At 39.4% G+C, this 25,485-nt stretch overlaps 1 protein-coding gene across 1 annotated transcript in view; it reads right to left on the reverse strand.

The window, feature by feature from the left end:
• Nucleotides 1–25,485, reverse strand: part of Reph (Regulator of eph expression) — a 76,137-nt gene that overhangs the window by 11,057 nt on the left and 39,595 nt on the right. Inside the window, exons 4-6 of the mRNA XM_074093836.1 lie at nucleotides 11,470–11,573; nucleotides 5,571–5,732; nucleotides 4,925–5,101 (exon numbers count right to left, since the gene is read on the reverse strand). Coding sequence (XP_073949937.1) covers nucleotides 4,925–5,101; nucleotides 5,571–5,732; nucleotides 11,470–11,573 — 443 coding nt within the window. The remainder of the gene's footprint in view (nucleotides 1–4,924; nucleotides 5,102–5,570; nucleotides 5,733–11,469; nucleotides 11,574–25,485) is intronic.

Below are 25,485 nucleotides of genomic sequence, written 5' to 3' on the forward strand. Positions count from 1 at the left end.
ACGTAGACGGTACAGGAAACTGAATCGCGTACAATCGCCAACATCATATTATGACACAACAAAGCGTTTTAAATGATATTATACCGGATAACTCACGTCTTAAATGAAGTTTAGCTTGAGTTTAGTTTTGTTGTGTTTGTGTGTGTTTGTGAATGTCAATAAGTGTCTTCTATTCTGTCTTTCCATTTATATTTAATATTTAATGACAGGATATCTTACAAATTACAAAACAGAGAACATAGAAGGACATAGAGGAACAACGAAGTGGTCCTGTATTTACGGGACCAAAAAAGAAAAAAGATCTAAAACACGAGCCCGCAGCAACAGCATTTCTCAATGTGTGCAAGACGCAGGAGTGCAGCGGTCGTTTATTTGAATGCGCAGGCTAATGCGATTCGTGCGGCCACGTGCACGCGTGGGAACGCACGCGCATGTGCGTCGCGCACGCAGGGTTACCAACTGACTTTATACGGGCTAATATTAAGAGCCGGTACTGCAACCCAGCTGCAAAATGGCAGTTCGAGTTTTGATGCAGTTACACCGACTGCATCATAATAGTAAACCGACTGTGCAGTCCGCTTGCAGTTGCCGTGCAGTCCTATCAACCGCACACCAGCCAGCTAGCTGCACGGTCGTAATGCAGTATTGCAGTTGGAACGACTGCTTTGTAACTGCAATATCCCCTCTCGCAGTTCTATGTCAGTCGTATTGCAGTTTCTTCAACTGCAGTTGCAACTGGGTTGCAGTTCAGTGCTGTCCCTCTGTACCGGCCTTAAGTGATTTATTTTGGCTTGCGCTGCGTCGACTATTGCATGGACAAAAGTATGTGCGACTCACATCGTCCACACGATACAGACATGTTACCTAGTTGTTCTTTTAAACCATGTCTGCGCCGACTTTTTGATGCCAGATACAAAAATGCACAGATGTCGTTACAGACTTGAGACTTTACGTCCACACGTCCCATTTGCACCGACTTAAGTCTGTACAGACACGCTGCGCAGACTAAAGATAAATAACGTCACGGTGACTCGCCGTCAAAAAGGTGTCACTGTGACTTTTCACAAAAGAACAACGTTACAAAATCACCTACATTCCTACTGTTCCTAGCGCCTAGCGCAGTTTCTGTTACTCAAATCACGCTGTGGAGTGCTGTGACTGTTAACGGTGTGACAAGAACATTGTCATAATAGCACCGCGACAATTTCATATGGTGATATGAGCAACAGGCGTGACATAGTCGAGTTGAAATAGCAGTGTGTCAAAAAAAACGTTAATTACAGGATCGTGACGTGTCACAAATATCATGCAGTGACACGAGTAACAGGCGTCTGTTCACTGTCACTTTTTTGGAACGGGATCGTCAGTCACTGATTGGTCACTGATATGTGAATGTAATAAGTTTCCCCATTCATGTCTTTTCTTTTATATTTGATGACAAAATTTAAACTTACAAAACAGAGAACATACAAAGGACTGTATTCCATCTAACTGCAACGTCACCAAAACGACAAGGACAAATAATAGTGAAAAAAGATCTAAAACACGAGCCCGCAGCAACAGCATTTTCAATGTGTGCAAGACGCAGGAACCGGTGCTCATGGATTTAATGCTCAGTTTTACACTCTGCTTTTCACTTCGATGGCGAGGAAATGCACGCAATTGTTCACTCACTACGTAAATTTTATTTATACGCTATTATTAATTTTTATAGTTTTATAGTTTTTTTGATTGATTTGATTGATTTTTAGTTTTATATAAATAAAAAATGTATTAAAATAATATAAAGAAACTTCTTTGTTTGTGGCTGTTGACACCTAATTACCTTGGTCTTAGACGAAGATTTTATTTTATGCACTAGTGCATAAAAAATCATTTTATGTCGCCTAGATCCAGCATTAACACCAACTTTACGAGCATGAGAAGTGAAAATAGTATTTGAAATAACTAGACATTATATATTATAGTTGGCAGCCCTGCCCGCCGCTAACAAGTGTGTTGCATTGCACCCCCGCGTCGCTATTATTCTCTAGTTAGATTTGTCTAAAAAATGAATTAACATCTGTCGGTGGATATAAATAGATCTACGTACAAGTTTTTATTAAACAAGCTTTTTGCTTACTGAAGGTACTTTTTGTTTGTTTCTACTTGAATTGTATTCTCATCTATGTACATATTTAACTATAGCTAAAGTGTTTTTAATTCTCACACAGTAAAAGAAAGTTGAAAAAAGTGAGTAATGAAGTCATATTCATATGTGTGTTACGTCAATTTCTCTTGTCTAGTTTGTAAATTTTACCTTTAACATTGACTGTGAAGTTATTATAAGTACCTATGAAAAACATATTCTTCTATTTGGCCTTAACGTTAATTACCAGATAGTTTCTATCAATGAACTGAGCCGTCTGCCAAGTTAACGGAAATCAATAAAAACACGGTGTATATGTATTCAGGCTTACAATGTTTCAAATTCAAAGTAGGACAGAATAGTAAAGCCACAAATAAATGTTAATTAAAATCGCGATACGACTTATCGCGGGATCCGACACGACACGAGATGCACGACACGATGCCTACGTGACATCGTAAATTGTAATTGGGGTTCAAGGGCGGAGTACGGAACTACGTGACTTTTAGGCTTTTAGGGTTCCGTAGCAGGGGTCCAAATGTTGTCCTAATGCTTGCACACACAATCATTTAATATTGTATAAGTATTGCTTATTATTACGTATATTTACAAACGTAATAGATAACTGTTGGGAGAGAAAAGTCCTCGAGAGGCGACCACAAACCGGAAGACCAAGCATTAAGCCACATTCACATTTTATCTGTCGTGTTGTGTCGTGACGCATCAGAACGGTATCGGTTTCATACATTTTATATGGTTGCGTTCACATTAATCTGATGCAGTGTGTTCTCTGTGACGGCTTGTGTTGTGCCGCATCAAAGCCAAGGGCGTCGCCAGCCGGTGGCCCATGAGGGGGCAAGTTGATGTAGAGAATGAGAAAAATATGAATTGTAGGTATTTATTGGGATTGGTGAATTCATTCGAGTTTCGGTTTCGACGTACAGGAATGATTGATTAAGCAAGTCAAGTCAAAGACTTAGGACTGGTCTGGTTGCTTTACATTTAGCAACTTTTTAGAATCTCTACAAGAGAGAGAGAGAGAGAGAGAGAGAGAGAGAGAGACGTGTTCCAGCTGATGATCCATCGTTTCCTACGGGGTGCCATGCGAGACACGAGGCGAGAATGAAAGTGTAACTTAGAATTAGGTGTCTAAACTGGGGGTTACTACGAAATTCGAAGTTCGTGTCGTACCGTCCCACTCACTCTCGTTTTAAATAATATAAGCGTCAGCGGGCCGGCAAGATACGAAGTTCGAATTTTGCGCTTCGCAGTATAGGGCCTATCCCCTGGTTGATAACGCATTTTTCTCGCACACGAGACTTATTCAAATGGAATTACGGCCGTGACGAGTGACGGCGACGATTAACGTCACAAACACGATTACCGGGATTGAGTTGGGGGCAAATTGGATCGTTGGGGATCTAATACACTGGGGCAGGGCAGCGAGCAAACAATTTCTATGGCAACACGCTTTATAGGTATATTTACGATGAAAATATTGAAGTACTTACTAATATCGCTGCGTTGGCATGTCATTTTTCCAAATCAGTGGTTCCCAACTAGTGGTACGCGGGCGATCAAAAGCCGTACGATCTAAAATACCGTCCCTGAGATTCTTAACAAGATGGAAGCTGAATTGCATACCTACTTGAAATTGACTTAAAAAAGATTTACTACTTCGTGCGTCTGAATGTCAAGTCAACCTACAAAACGATTCCATATTAGAGTCGGTTTGCGCACCCAGGGCTCCTTCCGTAGGTAGGTATTACAAAATATAGGTACCTACACCATAAACTGCCGTATGTATTAAAGTTTTAAAGTCCAATGTTAGTGTAGGCTATTACTTATTCTGTGGTAGAGGTGGAGGTGTCTATCTACAACGGTTCTCATAAACGGACAGTGTAGCAACATTAATAAGTATCCGTTTGTCACACTGATAAAAAAAGGACCAAAAGATACATAAATGATACAAACTAACTGGCAACATTTTCCACTGGCAGCGAGCGGAGTTAGGGAATACAACCTTAAAGCGTTATTTAGACAAAACGATACATCGCCATCGATGATTGATCACTTACTAATACACACATACGCGGCTCCGCAATGTAAACTACACTAGCACATTTCTCAATAAGGAATCGTTCATTGAATCGCATAGTACACCAAGAACCGTCAATGTAAAAACTTCGTTCACAAGCGCGGCTGTACGCCGGTCACGTCCCAGGTCCACGTGCCGACATACTCTGCTATAGTAGACGAGTATTACACATTGGGAGACAATAATGTATGTGAATAAGCGCAAAAATGGTGAATAGACGCGACGAATTAGCTGTTCATTTGTTTCGGTCGACATTATTTCTGAAATTAGTCCGAAAAGAGTTTTTCAAACTACACACTAGATTTGTACATATTTTCGGATGTGAATATTACCACTGAGCAGCTATTGCGGCTGCTATAACGCCGCGTCTTTACAACTACTCTCAAGAAAGCCTCCGATGCCACCCGATTTGAACCCCTAGGGCGGCGGACTTTGGGAATGAGTGATAAAAACGACTAGTTCAGCTAGATCAACTTCTGTCTCTAGTTCAGATTAATTTATCTTTTCGCTCAAATTGAGCAGAGCCAGGAAATTCGAAAACCGAAGTTCGTATTGTACCGTCTGCCCTCTCATACGTATCAAATAATATTAGCGTCAGCTGGACGGCAGGATACGAGGTTCGAATTTTGCACTTCCTGGTATAGAGCCAGGTTACTGCCAGACTCCTTGTCTAGCAGCAGTAGTAGCGTAGCACTGACCTGTTGCATCTTGTCGAAGTCTAGCGCGGGGCGGTGGCGGCGCGGCGGCGGCAGCGCGGTGCGGCGGCGGCGCGGCGACGCCGGCGCACACGCGCACGCGCTCGCGCTCGCGCCCGCCCGCCGCGGCTTCAGCGCCTCTAGCGGCGGCGACGTGCGAAACCGCACTGGCGTCTCCACCTGGAAACGGAGTCGAGGAATGTTACTATAGTATGCTACTCGATACCCATACCCGTCCCAAATTTAACCTGAAGTGTTATCCAACGTCCATTCACCATCTATTTCCACCGTCATAGAACCCAGAGACGGTATTTGTACCGTTCGAGACAATATGGGAACGAGGAAAAGATTTAAGAAGTGAATAGCCAGGTACCTGATAGGTATTTCAATAGTATTTTTATAGCACCATCTTGGTTCAGAATTTAAGTTATGTTAAAGAGAGAAGGTTGAATTGAAGATAATCCCTTTAGCGACACACGTAGGCTGACAGTTTTTGAACTAGGTCCGCGAAAACCCACGCGCAAGAACAAGACTACATAACTCATCACATCCTCGCTTCCTGGAGATTTCGGATTTTCCACGTGTCCATAGGGGCTTACATCAAGGCAGGTTAAACTCAGTTAGTCACACAGTGCAGATGACAACAAACCTTAGTGTCGTCATCGTCGGAGCTGGGCGCGCGCGCGGGTTCGTCAGCGTCGTAGGGCTGCGCGGGCCACTTGCGCTTCTCGGGCGCCGCGGGCGGCGGCGAGGACGCTCCGCGCCGCCGGGACTCGCCCACCGTCGCGCCGCACGGCGCGCCGTTTATCACCTGCGCATGCGGGTGAGTGAGGGGTTACGATGGCTCGTATAGAAGCGAAGCGGAAGCCCAACTTTTCATTTGATTCCCGAAAAAAGACAGTTACGATACGATTAACTTTGGCGCAAATTTACGTCTACACGTTGTGGAATCTTATTTTTAATTTGTAGTAGTATATTCTTCTTGACAATGAGTCTTTCTGAAAGCGCTAGTATAATCGAAGAAAGACATGAAATAGAGCCTTCTGTGGTTTAGTTGCAATTAAATTTATGTACTTTAATTGATTTCCATTTTGACAGACAGGCTGTGGCTGTGGCACTGTGGGCTTTATCTTGATATGCATGAGATTGCTTGAATGCGTCTCGTACCTATTATTTCATCATGGTTTCTCTCGGATCTTGGAGGCTACTTAAGAGTATAGTCCAAAAATTAAAACGTTTACCGTCCAAACGTTCAGTTCTACTAAAAACATCAAAGATCTAATGATATCGAGTAGTTAGTTACCTAAAGTAGGTAGTCGTCACCTGTAGCACGGCACAGTTCCAACAGCTCCACCCACTTTTATTTCAGTTCCCTGGGCCAACTCAAAAAAAAATCGCTTCTATACAATTGTTAATATTATGGTTTGTTTGAACAAGTGCAAATATTCGATAACGTCTGAATAGAATAAGTAATCCTTAGGTTATGTATGAGTCAAACAACGTTGAATGGCTGGATGTAGTTGTGGTGGGTGGTGGGCGATTTAACAATGACCTTGTGGTTGACAAAGTTGACTAGCATTATACAAATCTTGACTATAAGAGCGGGCGATTTAAAAAGATCTCCCCTCTCCGTAGTTTACGCTTCCATAGAAGCAGAATCGAAACAATCTACTACTTACTATAATATTCCTATTAATATTTAACATTTTTGTTACTTTTTCTCGTTTAAATGTCTGTACGGATTTGGATTGTTGTATTGTATGATTTGTGATATGAAATAACACAGGCGACATTTCATCTCGATGTTTGCATGGATTGGGATTTAAAATTTCAATAGATAATACTAGAAGACCATGATGTAATATGAAAAAAAAACATGGGACTTTAATAAAATCCCGGAACATCAATCAGACTGCCAGATGTATTCGTTCAAGCGAGCGAAGCCACGGCTAAAAGCTAGTACATATGTTAATATGTACTAGCTTTTAGTCGAAAAAAACCTTTTTTGTGTAGCCTGGCAGAGCAGTATCGTGTCAGCGCTGTTTATCACTGTTTACCCGATGCATTGCAATTAACGAAGACGGCACACAAAAGAATTTCTCATTTGGAGCAAGCAGAATGCAGGCAGACGGCAAAAAATGGATAAAACACGGAGTTGAAAACAAAGGGTATCATGGGATTTCTTGGTTTTAGGTTCATAAAACTTACGCTCGCTAAAATTATTTGTCTACCAACACTTATCTCGGGAGTAATTGGAGAAGTAATATAATAGAAGAGACTACTCTGATGTTATGTTTAAGGATTCAAAACACTATAACAGTGAAATGAATGCTTTTAAGAATAAACCAGATATTGATCATTTTCTTCGCCCGATTTAAGCCTGCCTAGCGACTATCAGTTAGGTAGAATCTATTCTCGTGTATGGACGTCGACTAAGTATACCTGAAACTCGATAATAGTTAGGCATAATTGAAGTTCGTGTTTGGCAGATAGAGAGAAAAGCTAGTAGACATAGGTAACCCTGATCAAACATAGGAACGGAAAGACTAAATCGAACTTTACGATTTCGTTTCAGTTTTTCAAAAGTAGCCGTTCAAAACAATAATTAAGATTCTAGCTTTTAAGTTATTTATTAATTTATGAAATACTGTAGTTTCTTTTAAACCTGTTTATAATTACTAAACAGGAAATATAAAAGTGCGTTCACAAGCATCTTCCAAAACAAACCCAGCGACAGTGCCCCCCTCGCAAAATGACTTCCAAAACCTCAGCATATTTTTATAGAAATTTCAAGAGCATATCCCCACATTTGTTTTCATTTCGCCAAATGATGCAGCTACCGTAACAGCATGGTGGGAAGGATTGGATTCCTTTGCGTACTAGGTTTTGGGCCGCAGACGCGAAGACTTGACTGGAACAATGGGGGTGGCAAGCACCGTTTTATCTGACATACGTATCTATGAGGGTTCGGGGCGGTTAAAATTTGCTAGATGGAGCCACTGGCACGTCTGGCTTGACAAGTACATTTTAACAGCGAGGTAAACGAATTCAACTGAAAAGGTTACTGTGAGAATTGTTATTTATATTTCGTACAGAAAACTGAACGTTCTATTTCAAAAATATGCTATTTAAATACGGCCACTTGCTGAAAAAATATTTAAGTTGTTAAAGCTGGTTTAAGCTTGACATTTGAGAATATTAAAATGAGTTTAACAGTAAATCTTGTTTTTTTTTCCAAGCAAGTGGCCCTATTAATGGTAATTACCGTCATACATAATTAAACCAAAAACAGACACTTATGAACACACATAAACAGAATGACTATTAAAGGTTTATATAACGCTCTTTAGGTACGTAGAAAAATACGCCAGGATAGCACTTTGGCCAATTGGGCGTCCCGAGAACGTTCACAGCACTTTTAATTAGTCGTATCAAAGCGCTAGCTGTTTCTATACGACCTTGAGCCCGCAGCTCGCTGCATCCCAGAGGTCGCCATTTTCCCGCCGCGGCCGTTCACCTTTCTTTACATGCAGTTGCAGTTACGTCATTAAAATTTTGTGCTTACGGAATATTCACGAGCGAAAAAATAAAGAAAGGAACCGAAAGAGCTGACTATAATAGTACCTACTTAATTAGTGTTTTGAAGGCGTTCTAGAATGATCCTAATAAAAGCAAACAAGGTTTATTTTTTGTGGCACTTAGCTGCCGAAAATTTCAAATGTTTAGACACATGTAACACCAGTTATGTTATACCGCTCGACTAGTTTGACTGGGGTGTGTATGTCGGAGCTATTTCGGCATGTTGGCAATGGCAAGACGAACAAGTTAGACAATATGTAAACCGTACCTCTTGAAACGTCCAAATTGGGATACGGTTAATGCTGTCAATCAACAAGCATGCCGTAAAAGTCAGCCGTAACAATACATGTCATGACTCCGAGCGGCGTGGGAGGCAGACGTGGCGTCAAGATAAGAAAACAAAATAGAAATTGAATTAAAACGAGTTTACGAGTATTATTCTGTTCGTAATAACAACAAGACAGCCTCGGGGAACTTTGTAACCAAAGTAATTATCATAGAGATGTTGAAACATAGGTTACCGGCTTACCGCCAAAGTCACATTATTCAATTGACCGCTGATAGGTCAAAAATGTCAAATAATGAAGTATTCAATTCCATTCAAGAATAGAATAGAATTCTTTTATTTGCTAGATTTGTTTGATAGCGATAAACCAGCCATTTTATAACCTCTTCGGTCTTCACATTTTACAAATGTAGTTGCAAAAGTATGTACTTATGTTAAACACTTTATTAGTCGCTGTCGATACCTTCAGCCATGTACCTACACAAAAAAAGACTTAAAAACGTATTTACTAATACAATAATCACATCGTAATCTTAGAGCGTGGCTAGATCTCTAAATTTTAATCATAATCTAAATCTAACTGCATAGACATAGCATATGAAAAACTGGCATATCAGCGTGAGCTGGAGGCAGCAGCGACGGCTATTGACGTTGACAGCGCGGCAGTAATAGCGATGTGAAGCCACTTGTCAGAATTTCCCATGACACAGGGTGGCAGGCTGGGGTGGCGAGGGTGCGATGTGTGCATTCACGTCTTGAGTTGGAAACGGAATTTGGTTACCGTGGAAGTTTGCCTCTTTATTGATAAGGGTTGTAACATTATTAAGTGATATTATTTGGAGAAATATGTGAAGGGCCCACGGAAGGAACATGTCTAGTCGTCTATGCAATTTTTTGAGTTATAGCGGTTTGAAAGTTAGTCATCACGAACAATTACTATGGTTACCATTTCTTTAAAAGTGAAAGAAATATATTTTGTTTTCAGATATCCATATTTAATTCAATGGCAAGTCATGGTACTTTAATTTACAATATTAGAAAATTCCTGAGAAGGAAGAAGGAACTACTCGACTTCGGTCTTTGTCCAGAAGGTAGAGACACGTAACAATAAATGACCAAGTTTCTACTACGAAATAGTTAAGCTCAGTATCTTCACTGTGTATTTTATTCAGTTAGAAAAAATCTTGAAAAATACCAAGCAGGCTTCTGATCTCGTTGCTGACAGTATCTGTGTGCTAGAGCTCTTTGAAGACAGAAGACTACTATTTATTCATAATCAACAATCTGAACGAATTTTTACCCAGGAACTAGATTAAATTACCATTTTTTTTCGGTACAGTACTTTATTATTCGATTTACTGTATTGTATAGTACTTTGAACTAAAACAATGTGATAGCTACATTTATGCAAGATATGCGTGTTCATGCAGTTCCTCCACCTCCACACTGTAAGAACACACACAAATCACATAAACCCATCTATCACCACCACCACATTACACTGACGCGTTTCAAACTCAACTAGATCTCTTCTTCAGAGCAACACAACCGTAACCGCACCGTGCTACCAGATGCGGGTGAAGCCGGTGAGCAAAGTAATTAGTTCATTGATAGGTATGGACTCCGCAAAGTAACGCATGATTCACTAAAGCATAGTTAGTACTTTATTATTCTCGATTATGTCTAGGGTGGGATTACACGACTCCAAATCGATTCCAGAATCCTCTCTGCTAGTCAGTTGGCCAAAATTACCCTAGGACTAATGAGCAATCGACAAAAACGACAATTAACTTAATTTGCTGGACTGAGTGCACAATTTGGTTAAGTTCTTTACTCCGCCGGGACGATTTCCAGTCAGCAGACGAATTACGGAGAGTAACGCTGACGTGAAATAATGGCTACAGGGCTACAGGCGTAGTGGAGGAAAATGTAGAAAACTGTTATTGAACAACTTCTGATTTGATGGTAAGAGTTGGTGCAGAGGACGAAGGAATTCCTACACCAACCTAAGCTCCAATGTCATTTGTGCGACTTGAAATATCAAAGACTATCTACTTATCACGTAGTGTTGAAATATGTATTGACATCTCTGCTGAAACTGCGCCATGGTCAATGTATAGCGAGGATTGGTATTCGAGTACTAACCACGAGTAAAATGATTTTTTAATCTGTGCTGATCATATAATGTGGTTTCACTTTTAGGTTATGGGTCCAGGACGCTGCAGCGCTGGGTGTTTATTCGGGGGTGAAAGCTTGTCTTTTTATGTGATATCCAATTATTCATTGAATCCTTTATCATAAAACTAAGGCAATACGAATCCTTTATCATAAAAATAAGACTACCCTTTTTCTTTTAGTGTTTTGGTACTTCGGATCCTCAAAAGGAAAAAGGGAACCCTTTCAGGATCATGTCGCTAACCGAATGTCTTTCAAGATGTCTAGATCTTAACTGACACTTGGCTACCCTTTTTGGAGATAAATTTACATGATAGAGATATAGTTATTTTTATTTCTCGCATGCAATAATGGTTTTGCTACATAAAAAAACTATTTACAGTGGCGTGGCACATCACAGTCCATGAACACGAGTACATGCTGAACATCAGCTACTTCTAATGACCGACACATACAGCGCCATCTAGCGAGCGCCACATACAGCGCCATCTAGCGCACGTCACATTACCTCGAGCTCTTCTTCCGACGAGTGGTGGTCGTAGAGCTGGTCGGGCTCGGGCTCTGGCAGCGCGCGCGGCGCCGGTGCGCACGCGCACGCCTCGCCGCCCATACCTGGACCAAAAGGGGACATTTTAACAAATCATTCTTGTTTCAATTTCGTATCATCATTATCATAATCTCAGACCTAAGACCACTTGATAATTAGACCAGTTGCCTTATAGACCACTTGCTACTTAGACTAGCTGCTTTATAGACCACTTGCTAATTGGACCAGCTTTCTTATAGACCACTTGCTACTTAGACCAGTTGCTTTTTAGACCACTTGCTACTTAGACCAGTTGCCTTATTAGACTACTGGCTACTTAGACCAGCTGCTTTTTAGACCACATGCTACATAGACCAGTTGCTTTTTAGACGAAGTGAGACTAAAAACAAAGATAACAATGTAACAATTATATACCTATTATGATTATGATTGAAAATGTTATAACATGAACTTATCGTTTCGGAATGATTTGGAAAATAAGTAAACATTTTTCAGCGCTCTATTTTGGAGCTCAAATCACTAATCGTATTTGAATTAAGACTCAACCTGATAGAGTATTTAACTAAAAATAAAATAAAGATTTTTATTCACATAGTTTACCCTGCCTTGCTAACAAGTCACAATCACAAGGTAGAAAGGAAAATCGTCAAAAAACCAAATGCCTCGTCTTAAAGGACATTATTATAGTACAACTAGAATGTTAATGTTGCTCGGGACTCATCCGTTTCCATCATTTTCCTGAAGATTCAAATGAGAAAGACAAAGAAAACCGATCTTTTGTTTCGAGTTTCAAACGACTAGGAAACTAGTTTAAGTGGAGGAGGTGGTTTAGGTGGAGGGAGACATAGGCTAAGTCTACGAGTAGATAAAAGAATAACTGAGAATCTCCTTAACTCATAAAATCTATCTCGTGTTACAGAAAATACCTGTTGCACCGTCGGCATCACTAATTCGCGTCTAGGCTGAAACGTTGCGGGTCTCTGTTATATTATCTACCAGATACGGAGCTGCTGTATAATAGCTTTCATTAGCAGCCATTGTTCCGCTTTTAGCTGGTTTATGACCAAAATAGAATGTAGCTTTCTACGGAGTGTTAAACAGGATACGATTATGAAATGGTCGATAGGATTTTTCACTTATATATGTACTTATGTAAATTTCATCTGAATCGGTTCAGCGGCTTAAGCGCGGAAAGGTGACAGACAGAGTTATTTTCGCGTTTATAATGTCACTACCACTAGTTGCTGTCCGCAGCTCTGCCGCAATTCCTTTATCGCTATCTCGCGGGAATGGGCACTGCATAAAAACTATCTTGATTAGGTACTTAATAAACCCCCTATATCCCTGTAAAATTTAGACATGCACATACCCACATGTAATCTTTAATCGATACATTTATAATTAAATTTAGTGTGCTAGCTTTAACAGTTAAAAGAATTGCAATTAATTTTTGTTTTGAAAAAATACTTTCGGTCTAGTTTCTTGCTTCGTGTTCTTCTTGGCAATGATGGTCTTTCCGAAAGCGCTGGTTGTTTATTTTGGAAGTAAGCCACAAAATACTCTTGTACATTTGTTCATACCTACACGTCACGCGTCACGTAAAGCGTAAAGTGAATCTACCAGTCTACCTAAACTCTACCAGCTAATTTAATTACCATCTAATTTGGTTCTACCCCGGGAGGTTTAGAAATAATCCCTAGCTAACGATTTTTATGTTATTTATAATTCAACCACCGCCACAGCAAACCTCTCACACAGAATCTTTTCTCTTTCATTCCCACCTTCCACTAAATAATACGAATGACGTATAGTATCATAACACCCCTCTTTTTACGTCGGGAGTTAAAAAGGACAATGAAGGGATACGGAGCGGAGTAGAAATGGTGTAATTTTAAAGAATTTAGTATAATCTAGGGATTTCAATTCCACTATCAGAGAAGCCTGCCGGCTGCCGTAATAGCTCGTATGCTTAAGCCCTTGACAGAGTAATATAAGAAATGCTTCTAATTGAATTTTTCCATCTATCAATAACCATTTTGAACATCTGCCTGGAGAGAAATCTGTAAATATTGTAGCCTCTCCCCACAAAAAATAACACACACACTCGAAGAATTATATTTTCGGAACCAACAGGGGTTCGATGTGGAGGGCCGATCCATTCGCATTATTAGGTCATCCTATTGTAGGGACGGAGGAGGAAACTGAACAAGGACTCGGAACTGGTTATACGTGTGATCATTTTACTATAAATAACTGCAATTATAAAAAAAGTGTCACGCAACGAGCCATTGAGAGAACTGTTGACAGAGACATTAGACGAAAAGCAGTCACCGATGTAGCTCGAAGAATACGCAAGTTGAAGTGGCAGTGGGCGGGCCACATCGCTCGACGAACAGATAACAGTTGGGAAACAAAGATCCTCGAGTGGCGACTACGAACCGGAAGACGAAGTGTTGGCAGGCCTCCCACCAAGTGGACTGGCGATATCGCGAAAGTTGCGGGGAGCGGAAGCTTTTGAATGCAAGTGGCGGTGGTCGTTAATAGTGGCGTTCTAAGAGGGAGACCTTTGTGCAAAAGTGGACGTCCTCCGCTCCGGCTGATGATGATTGACTTAATCACCCGCTAAGTTAAGGAAATGGACGGGAACGAAGCAAACCGTGAGGAACAAGCTTATGACTATCATTCAGCGGAAGCACCAGTCATTACAGTCTTCTCCACTGGGAAGGTGGGCGGGCATTAGAATGCAGCATGCAGTATAAGCATTTATCGAACTTGGCTTTATTCTGAGAGAGATTCAAAGAGTTGCAGTTTAAACAGTACCTCCCTAAACCATTAAATAATCTATCCACGGAGCAACTCGCAATGAATTGAGATCTAACTCAAACTCAGTTATCTCAAATAACCCTTAGGCCGAGTGCGTAAAGTTTAAATTTGAAGCGACTACCTATATTTGCAGTTAAAGTAGAAATGTGGGGCTTTAACTCGATGGTGTAAGGCTCTGATTGGCTTGTCAAACGGTGTTTGGGTGACCACAGTTTGCTATCATGATTCTGGGCCTGACAGACCGGTCACGATGCGTCAATTTTGTACAGTGACTATGATAAAGGAATAGTGGGACTTGTGTTTTAGTTCTGAAGGATTTCTTTTATTGTAACTGTAACCCGATTGTTCTTCTTTAACAGTTTTAATTAGCAATTAATTATTTATTTTAGTGAAATTTTTATTTTATGCAACGCATTTCTGAATTTTTTTTTCGTTGTGTCAAAACTATTGCAGTCTTCCTACTCCTAAAGTATAAGAAAAAACTAAGTATTTCAAAGAAAAAATTTGAACATCAATTTGAACTCACGTAATTACTTGGAAATGGAGTAGCTACACGGGGTGGTTGTAATTTTATCCGATCCACGGGCGCTAGTAGTAATTCTTATAAACATACTCCATACTCAGTGTAATGGAATATTTTTAAAATTAACATTTTTATCTAAAACGCGATGACGTCACACACAATCGTAGAAGATTAATACTGTAAAGTTGATAAAACGCAAATTATTCAAGTTTTATTGCCCGCATTGAGGCAGGTCAGTTTTACGTCGATATCGGGACCGTGCAGCTATCCCACTTACATTAGCAATGTGTGAGAGAGATCATGGAGCTTATCGAAAAATACTCATTGCTGTCGACTCGGGGCTCGACTTTTATCATATGTAAGAACCTTTTCCACGGATTCAGCGATGCCCTCGATAGAGAAAGCCGTCCGCTCGCAGGTATTATGCGCAGAATATCTCGACGTTGGTCGTACGTTGACGATTACATTGACCAAAATTGCGACATCAATACACAAATCTCTTTTATTTTTTTATCTGAAATTACCACGAGCGAATGGCTTTATATTACAAGTCTCCTTTGTCCTCCCCTTTATAAAAAGATTACATATACCTAATGCATACACGTGTCCTATACAACTTCTCATTGCCATTGTACTGAATGGTGTTGATGATAGCGTTTTGGTATGTACTATATTTTGGAATAAAGAAAATTTTATACAAAATGGCAGTCAAACGCTATCATTACTTGTGAATTGTGATGCTACATAAGTGTGTGTTGTGGAACATAACTGTTATTTATCAACACATTGTGTACACGGGTACCCCTCATCTGGCATAATCTTGTTTGCCCAAAAATCACTTAGCATAACACGTATCGTATTTAAACTATTTAACTATTTATGCAAAATTATTACTTCGTATAAAATGTACTTGGCATAAGAGTAATTTCGCATCACGAAACCATTGCACCATGTTATGAGTAAGTAGGTACTATGAAAAATCCCACAACGAAACGAGGTGGTAGGTAAGTACCGTCAGAGGTCGGATTCTCTGTATTTGCAGTATCAAATAAAGTTTTGCCTAAGTAACTAAATACCTATTATACTTACAAGTATAGGTTTCTGTGATAAGCCAAGCATGACTCATTTATGATGTAAAAGAACCCCGGACCTAAAGTAAGGAAAATGTGGTTTCAATTAAATATCCCGAGATTTTGATATGTTATAGATTTCGAAGTCCTGGACAAAAGTTTCTAAGGGTGCTACGTCTGTTTTCCGGGTACCTTTCAGCGTTTAGTTTAGTTTTTGAGCAGGTCCTGTCCTTTGTACCAATACGGTATTTGACAACACCTGATTTTGCCATATCTTAATATTATTATGAAAATATAGATAAACAGTTAGTGTTTAGCGAAGAGAAAATTTAAATCGGTTGAAAATTGGATTTAAAGTGATTTTTTTAAAAACTATATACCTGTCTCTTTCTCAAACGCTTTTCTCTATGCAGCAAATATGGCGGTACTGGCGTGTGACGTCACATGCCAGTATGTCTTTCTCTGTCTAATCTTGAATTTCAAACCTTTATAACTTTGTTATTTGTAAAGGCAGCTTAAAAAATGTTTTTCTATTCGATAACAGGCATTGTGTAGTTTTTATTTATAAAACATATACAAAATAGTCAAATACCGTATTATTTTAGCTGAACCTGGTTGAATGAATTGTACGCGGGCTGTGTGTGATTAAGCTGTACGGGCAGTCGGCAGTTGCGGTCACGTTGAAGTTGGATTGCAGTCCTATTTTGGCGTCCTAAGCGCTCCGAATGAGGGCTATCGCGAATGAATTCGCCGCTAGAGGCGCTAGTGTAGCGTGAGGTCTCCGAAATGTCAAATCTCATAGTTTTTGGGTGAGCTTCGCGGGTTTATTTATAATTAGAATAATTTTGTGAATATTTTGCAATATCTGAAATTAATTATGGCAAATATGCGTTCCGGGGCAATGAATGTCTGTGTTTTGAGACAGTTTTGTTTTTCGGAAACCTTTGTCTTCCCTTTTTTCCGAACAAAACGGGGACTATGCAACACTGTGGCATGCTCGTTATTTATATGGTACGGTTTTAAGGTGTATTAAATATGATTTTAATCTAAACTTTGTTTTCACGCCCGTAATAACAGACTTTCAAAACCATACTTAAAAACCTCATGCAACAGTGCGCCATCTAGTGAGACAAAAAACGATAGCCCTCATTGAGCAGTGAATGTGAAGCCTATACTGAAAGTGTCCTGCAGCAAAGTTGGTCACAGCATTGCAAACACGGCGGGTCGAGTGCGCACGCGCGGGCCGCCACTCCCGCGCAGCCGCTACGTTCCTAATCAAACGCTAACAGGCGTCAAATAAATAAAGTGCTTACAATATTTACATCGTAGTTGCAAATATAGATAGGGCCACGAGAGCTGAAGTGAATGACACACACAGCTACATGAAAAACTGATTGCATAAAAGGAGAATGAAAGAAATGAACTAGTGAATGTCAAAATCCCGCTGTCATTACATGTCATGGTCTTGTGTGCGTGACCTCAGCTCTGGTGGCACTGCCTACACAAGGTGTCTTCAAAGGGCTCCATCGCAAAATTTTGCAGTGTTCCTGAATAACTCAGCGATGTAAGCCTTCTGCCGAGGTTAACGAAAATAAAAAAAACAAGGTGCATAAACGTTCCAGTGCTTGGCACAGGCCTCCTCTCAGAATCAGAGGGCTTGGGCCGATGTTTCCACTTGCATATTGGGGTTCGTTTTGTTTGTCGCTATCTTATGGGAACTATGCAATTTGCCGGAATAAAAACTATCTTAAAAAATACGTCCTAGGGACACAAACTATCTCACTCAATACCACCAAATATTCAACAGTTTGAGCGATAAGAGGTAACAGTTACTTTCGCATAAGTATAATATTAAGTAAGTAAGTACTTATTTACAAAAAAGCCGTGGTGGCCTAGTGGTTTGACCTATCGCCTCTCAAGCAGAGGGTCGTGGGTTCAAACCCTGGCTCGCACTTCTGAGTTTTTCGAAATTCATGTGCGGAATTACATTTGAAATTTACCACGAGCTTTGCGGTGAAGGAAAACATCGTGAGGAAACCTGCACAAATCTGCGAAGCAATTCTATGGTGTGTGTGAAGTTCCCAATCCGCACTGGGCCCGCGTGGGAACTATGCTATGCCCAAGCCCTCTTGTTCTGAGAGGAGGCCTGTGCCCAGCAGTGGGACGTATATAGGCTGGGATGATGAAGTACTTATTTAAGGATATTTAGAAGGCCGTACTATTAAGGGACGCAGTAGTTAATGTGAATATTTTATTTTTATACTGCTGACGTATTCAATCCACAATCCAGGCTGCTCCGCTCCTAAAGATCCCCCACCCCTTTCCGAGCATACTTAACACAAATTATTAGCCCGTTTATTCCGAATCGACAATTACAGAATTTACAGAACGTACAGTAGCCGCACCTGTTTCCAAACAATCCCCAGGAAAGCAAAGTGGAATCTTTCAAATCGCGCCCTCCCGCACACGCAGCAAATAAACAAGCGAGACAGCTCTCAAGCCAACGCCGAAGATCCCAATGCCTCACCTCAACATATAACAACAAACTTCTGTAGACTGGTGGGCGCATATATAATTGCGTTCGCCTTGGCCGCTGCTCGAGCAAGGCCAAGGTCGTTATTGCCCCCCCCCCCTCCTCCCGCGCGATTTTTTGCGCAGTGATGTAATCCGCGTTTCGGCGCAGGCGCAGGCAACATGGCCGCCGTCACGCTCGGATAAACAATTGAATTTCTTTAAGGTACGGCCACATGCAGTCGCTCGTCGCTCGTTTGCAGCGATAAATCTGGTCACATGTCCCCATTTTGAATGTGATTTTGAATTACCCGCGACTCGAAAAAGTAGCGTCAAGTCGCCGCGTCGAGCAGCATCGTCAAGATGGCTGCTGACAGGAATAATCTTGGACTTGGAAGCTGATTTCGTAGTCTCATTTAGTAGCAGTCGTGGCATTGGTACAAATAAAAGAAATTGGAGTGAATGAAAAAAATAATGTAAGTACAGTGTTTTTGCCAAAATTGAAGAGGTTTTTTTTTTCAGCGATAAAGCTCAACATTTTCAGAGCGACTTGCATGTGGCCGCGCGTTTACCGTGTATACGTGGCATTAGGACGCGTTTGTAAAAACGAAGCACTCTTTTTCTTTGGACATTGGTTAAAAAGAAGATGACGCTTGGCGGATGGAGCTAGTGGATCAGCAGGGCTACAACGAAATTCGAAAATCAAAGTTCGTCGTTCCGTCTCTCTGACGCTTATACTATTTAGTACGAGAGTGAGAGGGACGGTGCAATACGAACTTCGATTCTCAGTGGCGAAAATAGAGGCCCAAATGTTTGCAGCCTTTATCCAGTGAAAAACAAAATATTTCACAATTCATTTGTTGCGTTTCATGATATACGCCTGCATATTTATAAGATTTTGTATAACGTTCAAAATTGCACCATGTGCAAGTTTTTTAACCCCCGACGCAAAAAGAGGGGTGTTAAAAGTTTGACCGCTATGTGTCTGTCTGTGGCACCGTAGCTATTAAACGGATGGACCGATTTGAATGCGATTTTTTAATTTGAGAGCAGGTTTTCTAGCGATGGTTCTTAGACATGTTTCATCAAAATCGGTTTTGGCCTTTTTTGTGATATTGAACTTTTGTATGTTTATTGTTTATCCGGTCCTTGGTACCCAAAGAACAAGTTTTGTTTTGTTTGGGATCTGAGGCCGTATTGCCTAACGTTTCTGGCGCTCGCGATCGCAATGAAATGACAGATTTCCCATACACAAACTGTCAGTTGATTTCCCATACACAAACTGTCAGTTGATTTCCCATACACAAACTGTCAGTTGATTTCCCATACACAAACTGTCAGTTGATTTCCCATACACAAACTGTCAGTTGATTTACAAACTGTCAGTTGATTCATACACAACTGTCAGTTGATTTCCCATACACAAACTGTCAGTTGATTTCCCATACACAAACTGTCCCATACAAAAACTGTCAGTTGAATCGCGAGCGTCAGAATCGTTAGGCAATACGGCCTCTGGTCAATTGGTATCAACTTAGAAGTATATTTTATGATCACTAAGCAAGGCTACGACGGCTTCTTTATTTTGATAAATATATTAATCGAAAATTCAGTCTGTAGTATTTTACTACTTTCAAATGCTAGATTATGGTTTTAAAAAATCAGTCCTCAGGTGGGTAACGCTAAATGGAATAGAAAATACACATATTTATACTGAATTCGGCGAGCAAACTTTAATAAGTTAGTATAATAAGTATGTATTGTCAACCAAGATATTCCATTAAGTACCACCCTAAGATTTAATGTCATCTGTAGCGCTTAAAACGTCAAGGCCTATATTTTTACTCACAAGACTTTATTTCTGAAGTAGGAACTGTCATTAAAGCACTTTCTTGGTCAACTATACCTATTAAGGTACCCTGAAAGCTACAGATATAGTAAGTAAGACAATGCAGACACAGACACGCTCCCTAGCCTCTGCTGATTTTTTTCGATACCGCGGCAAATGCTGCCTGCAACAGGGTTCTCGAGTGTCACACACAAACTTATCAAGATATAAACAAACAGTGCCCATGCACGCAAACACGCTGCAAAAAACCAAGCTAGATATTACACTCCCGAAAACTTTGAGTACCTATTTAACTAGACTGACCAGCGAAAGCTGTCTACGCATTTTTTACGAAACTTTAATCTGGTATTATTCTTGAGATTGTCAAAATTGACATATTGTCGTTTTAGTCTAGCCCGGCTTAGATAATTTTGATACTTCTGCTGTAAGAAAGAAATAAATATTTTTCATTACACCTACCATCCTCAAAATGGAAAATGTTATAAGATTAATTAAAATGTTAGAAGATATATTCAATGCCAATCTGGTCAAAATGGTCCAAAAATGGACACTGACAAAGGTCATAATTTACCAAGGACAACTACTAAATTGCATCACTCAACTTTCACACTAATAATTGGCTAAGTAAAGTTTTTTGGAGAGGCGCTAATATATTTTTTTTCGATAGTCGACGTCTTAATAATCGAGAAACTGCAGCTCTTTTATTTTTAATTTCCTCTTATTAATTAGAAATATTTTTTTAAGTGGTCGATATGACGTTTGTGAGATTGAAATTGCAGAACGTTGAGGGCTTAGTACTTAGTAGAAAAACTTAAAAAAAAAAAACGAAGTCAACTGTCACTGCTGTCACTGTCAAGTAGAATCTAACCTAAAACCGTTTTATTTACTTTGCGATTTGTGCGATCAGTGTTTTTTGGATAATTTTTAAAGACCTCTCAGCACAAACTCAGTACTTTAAATTTGCCGCATTTCTCCACGACCTTTGCATGATAATTGGACCACGATTGATAGTTTCGACGACTATTTTGGCTCTGCTTCTTCGACAACGCTATCTTGCAGTCTCGACGACACTTGGCTTGATATTTGGACTGCCTTACGAGTAAATTCGAATCACAGTATCCTACAATGGATTCAGACGACTCCGACAGTATTCGAGTTGAAATGGAGCATTACAGAAATGTTCTCTAATGCTTTGTACGTTGGTCTATGAAATACAGACGAGATTTTCAGAATTCTGCGTATTTATGCATCCTAGTCTTTACAAGCGACTTGGTGCAAGTCAGCTTCATCTTCCACTGCAAGTTGCTCATCAACAACATGAATATACGAACCCTCTAGCCCTTCAACATCAAACACAGCAAAGGAGAACATAACAGAAGGGAGAGATATCGTGTTTTTTTTACCAAAACATTAAAAAGATCATGGTCTCAGTAAGAGTCATGCTATACATTAAAATATTTATGCACAAATGGGTTTATATTCTTTATTTCAAAGTGTATTGAAGGAAGAGTTTCTGCTAAATCATTTACAGAATGAAGTGGCTTGTGTGGCTACTAAAAAGGGGTGATTCCATATAAAGTCATAGCGACCTTGAGGTTACATGTGAAATGCGTGATTTGAAGATTAAAAGAATCCGTATTTTTGAAGCGTCTCTGTTATTAACCATAACCACATAAAATTATGTAGACAAAGCTGTCTTATTGCATGTGTTTTAGATAGTTTTAGTTAATTTGCAGAGTAATATAATAAAATGCAATAATTTATGTTTTATTTATTTCATAAATGTACAAATTATCATAAAAACGTTTAGCATAAAGCTAAACGCATTGCATGTGTTTTAGATGGTTTTAGTTAATTTGGAGTAATATAATAAAAATGCAATAATTTATATTGTTTTTATTTCATAAATACACAAATTATCATAAAAACGTTTAGCATAAACATATGTCTCAAAAGACCTGATTTATTGGAACATGTATATAATATTCCTGGCAAAGGGTAATTTAAAAACAAGTCGTTTTTTAATAAATTAAATATTGTGCCATCCCCATAAAGGCATTAGAAGTACTACTAAGAAATACAAGGAAATATAACACAAATATTATAGGTCACTATGTGTTAAACCGGGATTTTAGTTTACTTTTGCATCAAAGATGTCACTATCTCGTCTCAAGGAAAAGCTGAATCGCGCTGTAAAGATTTTTCCGGCAGGCTATAAAAGGGCTGTCAATCATATTAAACTTTTCATTTCCTAAATGAAACCATGGTTGTTTGATTAACTTGTGTGTTATATGTGTAAACAATATGCGTACCATTGATCATAAGTTATACAAAACGTGGTGATTTACTTGTATTTTTAGTACTTGTACTTGTGACAGTGACCCTAGATTGTATTGTTTGTTCTACAGTTGAACTGGATGTGTGTATATATACTAGCTTTTGCCCGCGGCTTCGCCCGGTGGAATTCGGTTGTTCCGCGCTGTTCCCTCGGGAACTGTTTATTTTTCCGGATAAAAAGTAGCCTATATCACTCTGTGGCCCATAAACAATCTCTATGCCAAAATCACGTCGATCCGTCGCTCCAATGCGACGTGAAAGACGGAGAAACATACAAACACATACACTTTCGCATTTATAATATTAGTATGGATATATATGGCATTCAACCGTTTTATTTTGTCTGACTCTAATACATACATGACCGGGAATCGAACCTAATCAAAATCTCTGTGAGCAATGTTACAAATTCTGCACATTTTTTCGTTATTTTTGATGATGTAAATCATAAGTGAAAAGAAACATATTTTACAAGATTTTATTCGACTTGCAATGTACGAGTATGTATGTATTATAATTATAAACCAAAATGAGAATACAAATTTAAAGTACCATTAGCTTAGCACAGCAGTACTTATACTGATTACAGATTAGATGACAATGCAAGACAAGTATAGTCAACAAAAAGTATTGTGAGGAAAAATAAAAGCTTACACAAATAAAAACCAAAAATGATATTATTAAGAAAAAATTTTTGCTGACTGTACTTTTTATCGACTGTACTTGCATTGTCAACTAAAAATACATTTCTGTATTAAGAGATTGTCATGTTCAAAATTACATTTCCGTGCTAAATCTTAAATCTATTCTATTCTCTTCCATTAACCATTGAGGAGTTTCGTGGTACTTCTATGCCTCTTTTTTATGGAAAATGCATGTCCTTGGAAAAAACAGGTTATGCTCCTTCACTGGCTTTTTCTTGCAACCAAAATAAAAACACCAATGTGTGTTTACATCCACCTGAAAAAAGATCAAAATTATTATAAATCTTACTTATATTTAATATTATAAACGTGAAAGGTCTGTCTGTCTATCTGTTAACTTTTCATGCTTCAACCGCTGAACTGATTTAGCCGAAATTCATTATGTAGGTAGTTGGAGTCCGAGGAAGAACATAGGCTACTTTTTATCTCACAGTTTTATCCCGAAAAAATACATAGTACTTGCAGGAAAGCAATAAGCGAATTCTTCGTAGACAGAGTCGCGGGCAACAGCTAGTTAAATATAATGTTTCACTAACCACAGAAATTTTACTCTATCATAATATTTACCAGCCAATGCAGAACACATCACCTGTCGCATCAATCACATTGTCAGTTGATATCTAAGTAAATGGTCACAATATAGGTAATATTATGTTTTGTTATTCTGTGCTCTCAAACAACTTTGGTCGGCAACATATTCAACTTTTGATGCCCTAAAATGTAATGTAAAAAAAATAGACAAGAAACTGTATTGATATACTTTTGTACTTACGTTCATCCATTTACCGGTGCGGACAAGAGTGCTTTATCTCCTTTGATTTCGGCAACATTGCATACTTATCACTGGTGTCAAAATATTCTAGACTCATAGCCATGTGTGGCAAGTTCCTTGAATCTGCTCGCACAAATTCACTCATTTCGTATTGAAAGGTGAAGCCGCTAAAATAGAAATATGGTCCAAAAGTCAAGCCAAGTGTCGTCGAGACTGCAAGATAGCGTTGTCGAAGAAGCAGAGCCAAAATAGTCGTCGAAACTATCCAATCGTGGTCCAATTATCATGCAAAGGTCGTGGAGAAATGCGGCAAATTTTAAAGTATGAGTTTGTGCTGAGAGGTCTTTAAAAATTATCCAAAAAACACTGATCGCACCAAATCGCAAAGTAAATAAAACGGTTTTAGGTTAGATTCTACTTGACAGTGACAGCAGTGACAGTTGACTTCGTTTTTTTTTTTAGTTTTTCTACTAAGTACTAAGCCCTCAACGGTTCTGCAATTTCAATCTCACAAACGTCATATCGACCACTTAAAAAAATATTTCTAATTAATAAGAGGAATAAAAATAAAAGAGCTGCAGTTTCTCGATTATTAAGACGTCGACTATCGAAAAAAATATTTTCACCTCTTCAAAAACTTTACTTAGCCAATTGTGTTGATGCAGCTTGAAGTCTCGAGATAATTTAATATCTGAAAATTTAAATAATAATCTAAGTATTAAACGTCGTTTAATCAGTGTACAAGCAAAAGTGCTGTCAGCCTCATTTTTTTTTTTTATTTTCCGCGCTTGTCTGGGACAGCTTTCGTTGGCCAGAGTCTAGTTGAATACTCAAAGCCCGAAAACCAACCCGAGCAAATTTCAAATTGAATTCGACCGAGGGTTTGTTGTTGCGTTACATACGAACTGGTCAAGGTATAGAGAATCAACCCCTGCAGGTAGTACTAACCCGAGGTGTGACCAACAGACACAAGAATACTCGTACAGGCACGCATGCGCATTTCACGGCGCATTACACATTGTCGCAGACACCTCATTACACACGGAATTATCGAGGCATTTCTCTATCATCTCAAGTAGCCGTGAGTGTAGGCTGCTGCTTACGCAAGCGAACACATAGGTTGGATAAAAAAAAATTTTTTGTTAAAAAATAAATCTCTTACAATTACGACCCGTTTTTTGTAAACTGTAGTTTTTGTTGACTGTACCTTCAAGTTAGCCATAGCGCAGTATACATATAAGCTAAAGCAGTATGGAAGCTACGAACTAATCGACCGAAACGGACACACACAGAGGCAAAGCTTTACACGGCCCCGAAGGGGTCTCGCGGTACTGCAGAGTGCAGCCGCTTTAGCTCACCTTAGCTTATATATATATTTGTTGTCATTT

This window comes from Choristoneura fumiferana, chromosome 10, assembly GCF_025370935.1.
Source record: "Choristoneura fumiferana chromosome 10, NRCan_CFum_1, whole genome shotgun sequence".
NCBI classification, from domain to species: Eukaryota; Metazoa; Arthropoda; class Insecta; order Lepidoptera; family Tortricidae; genus Choristoneura; species Choristoneura fumiferana.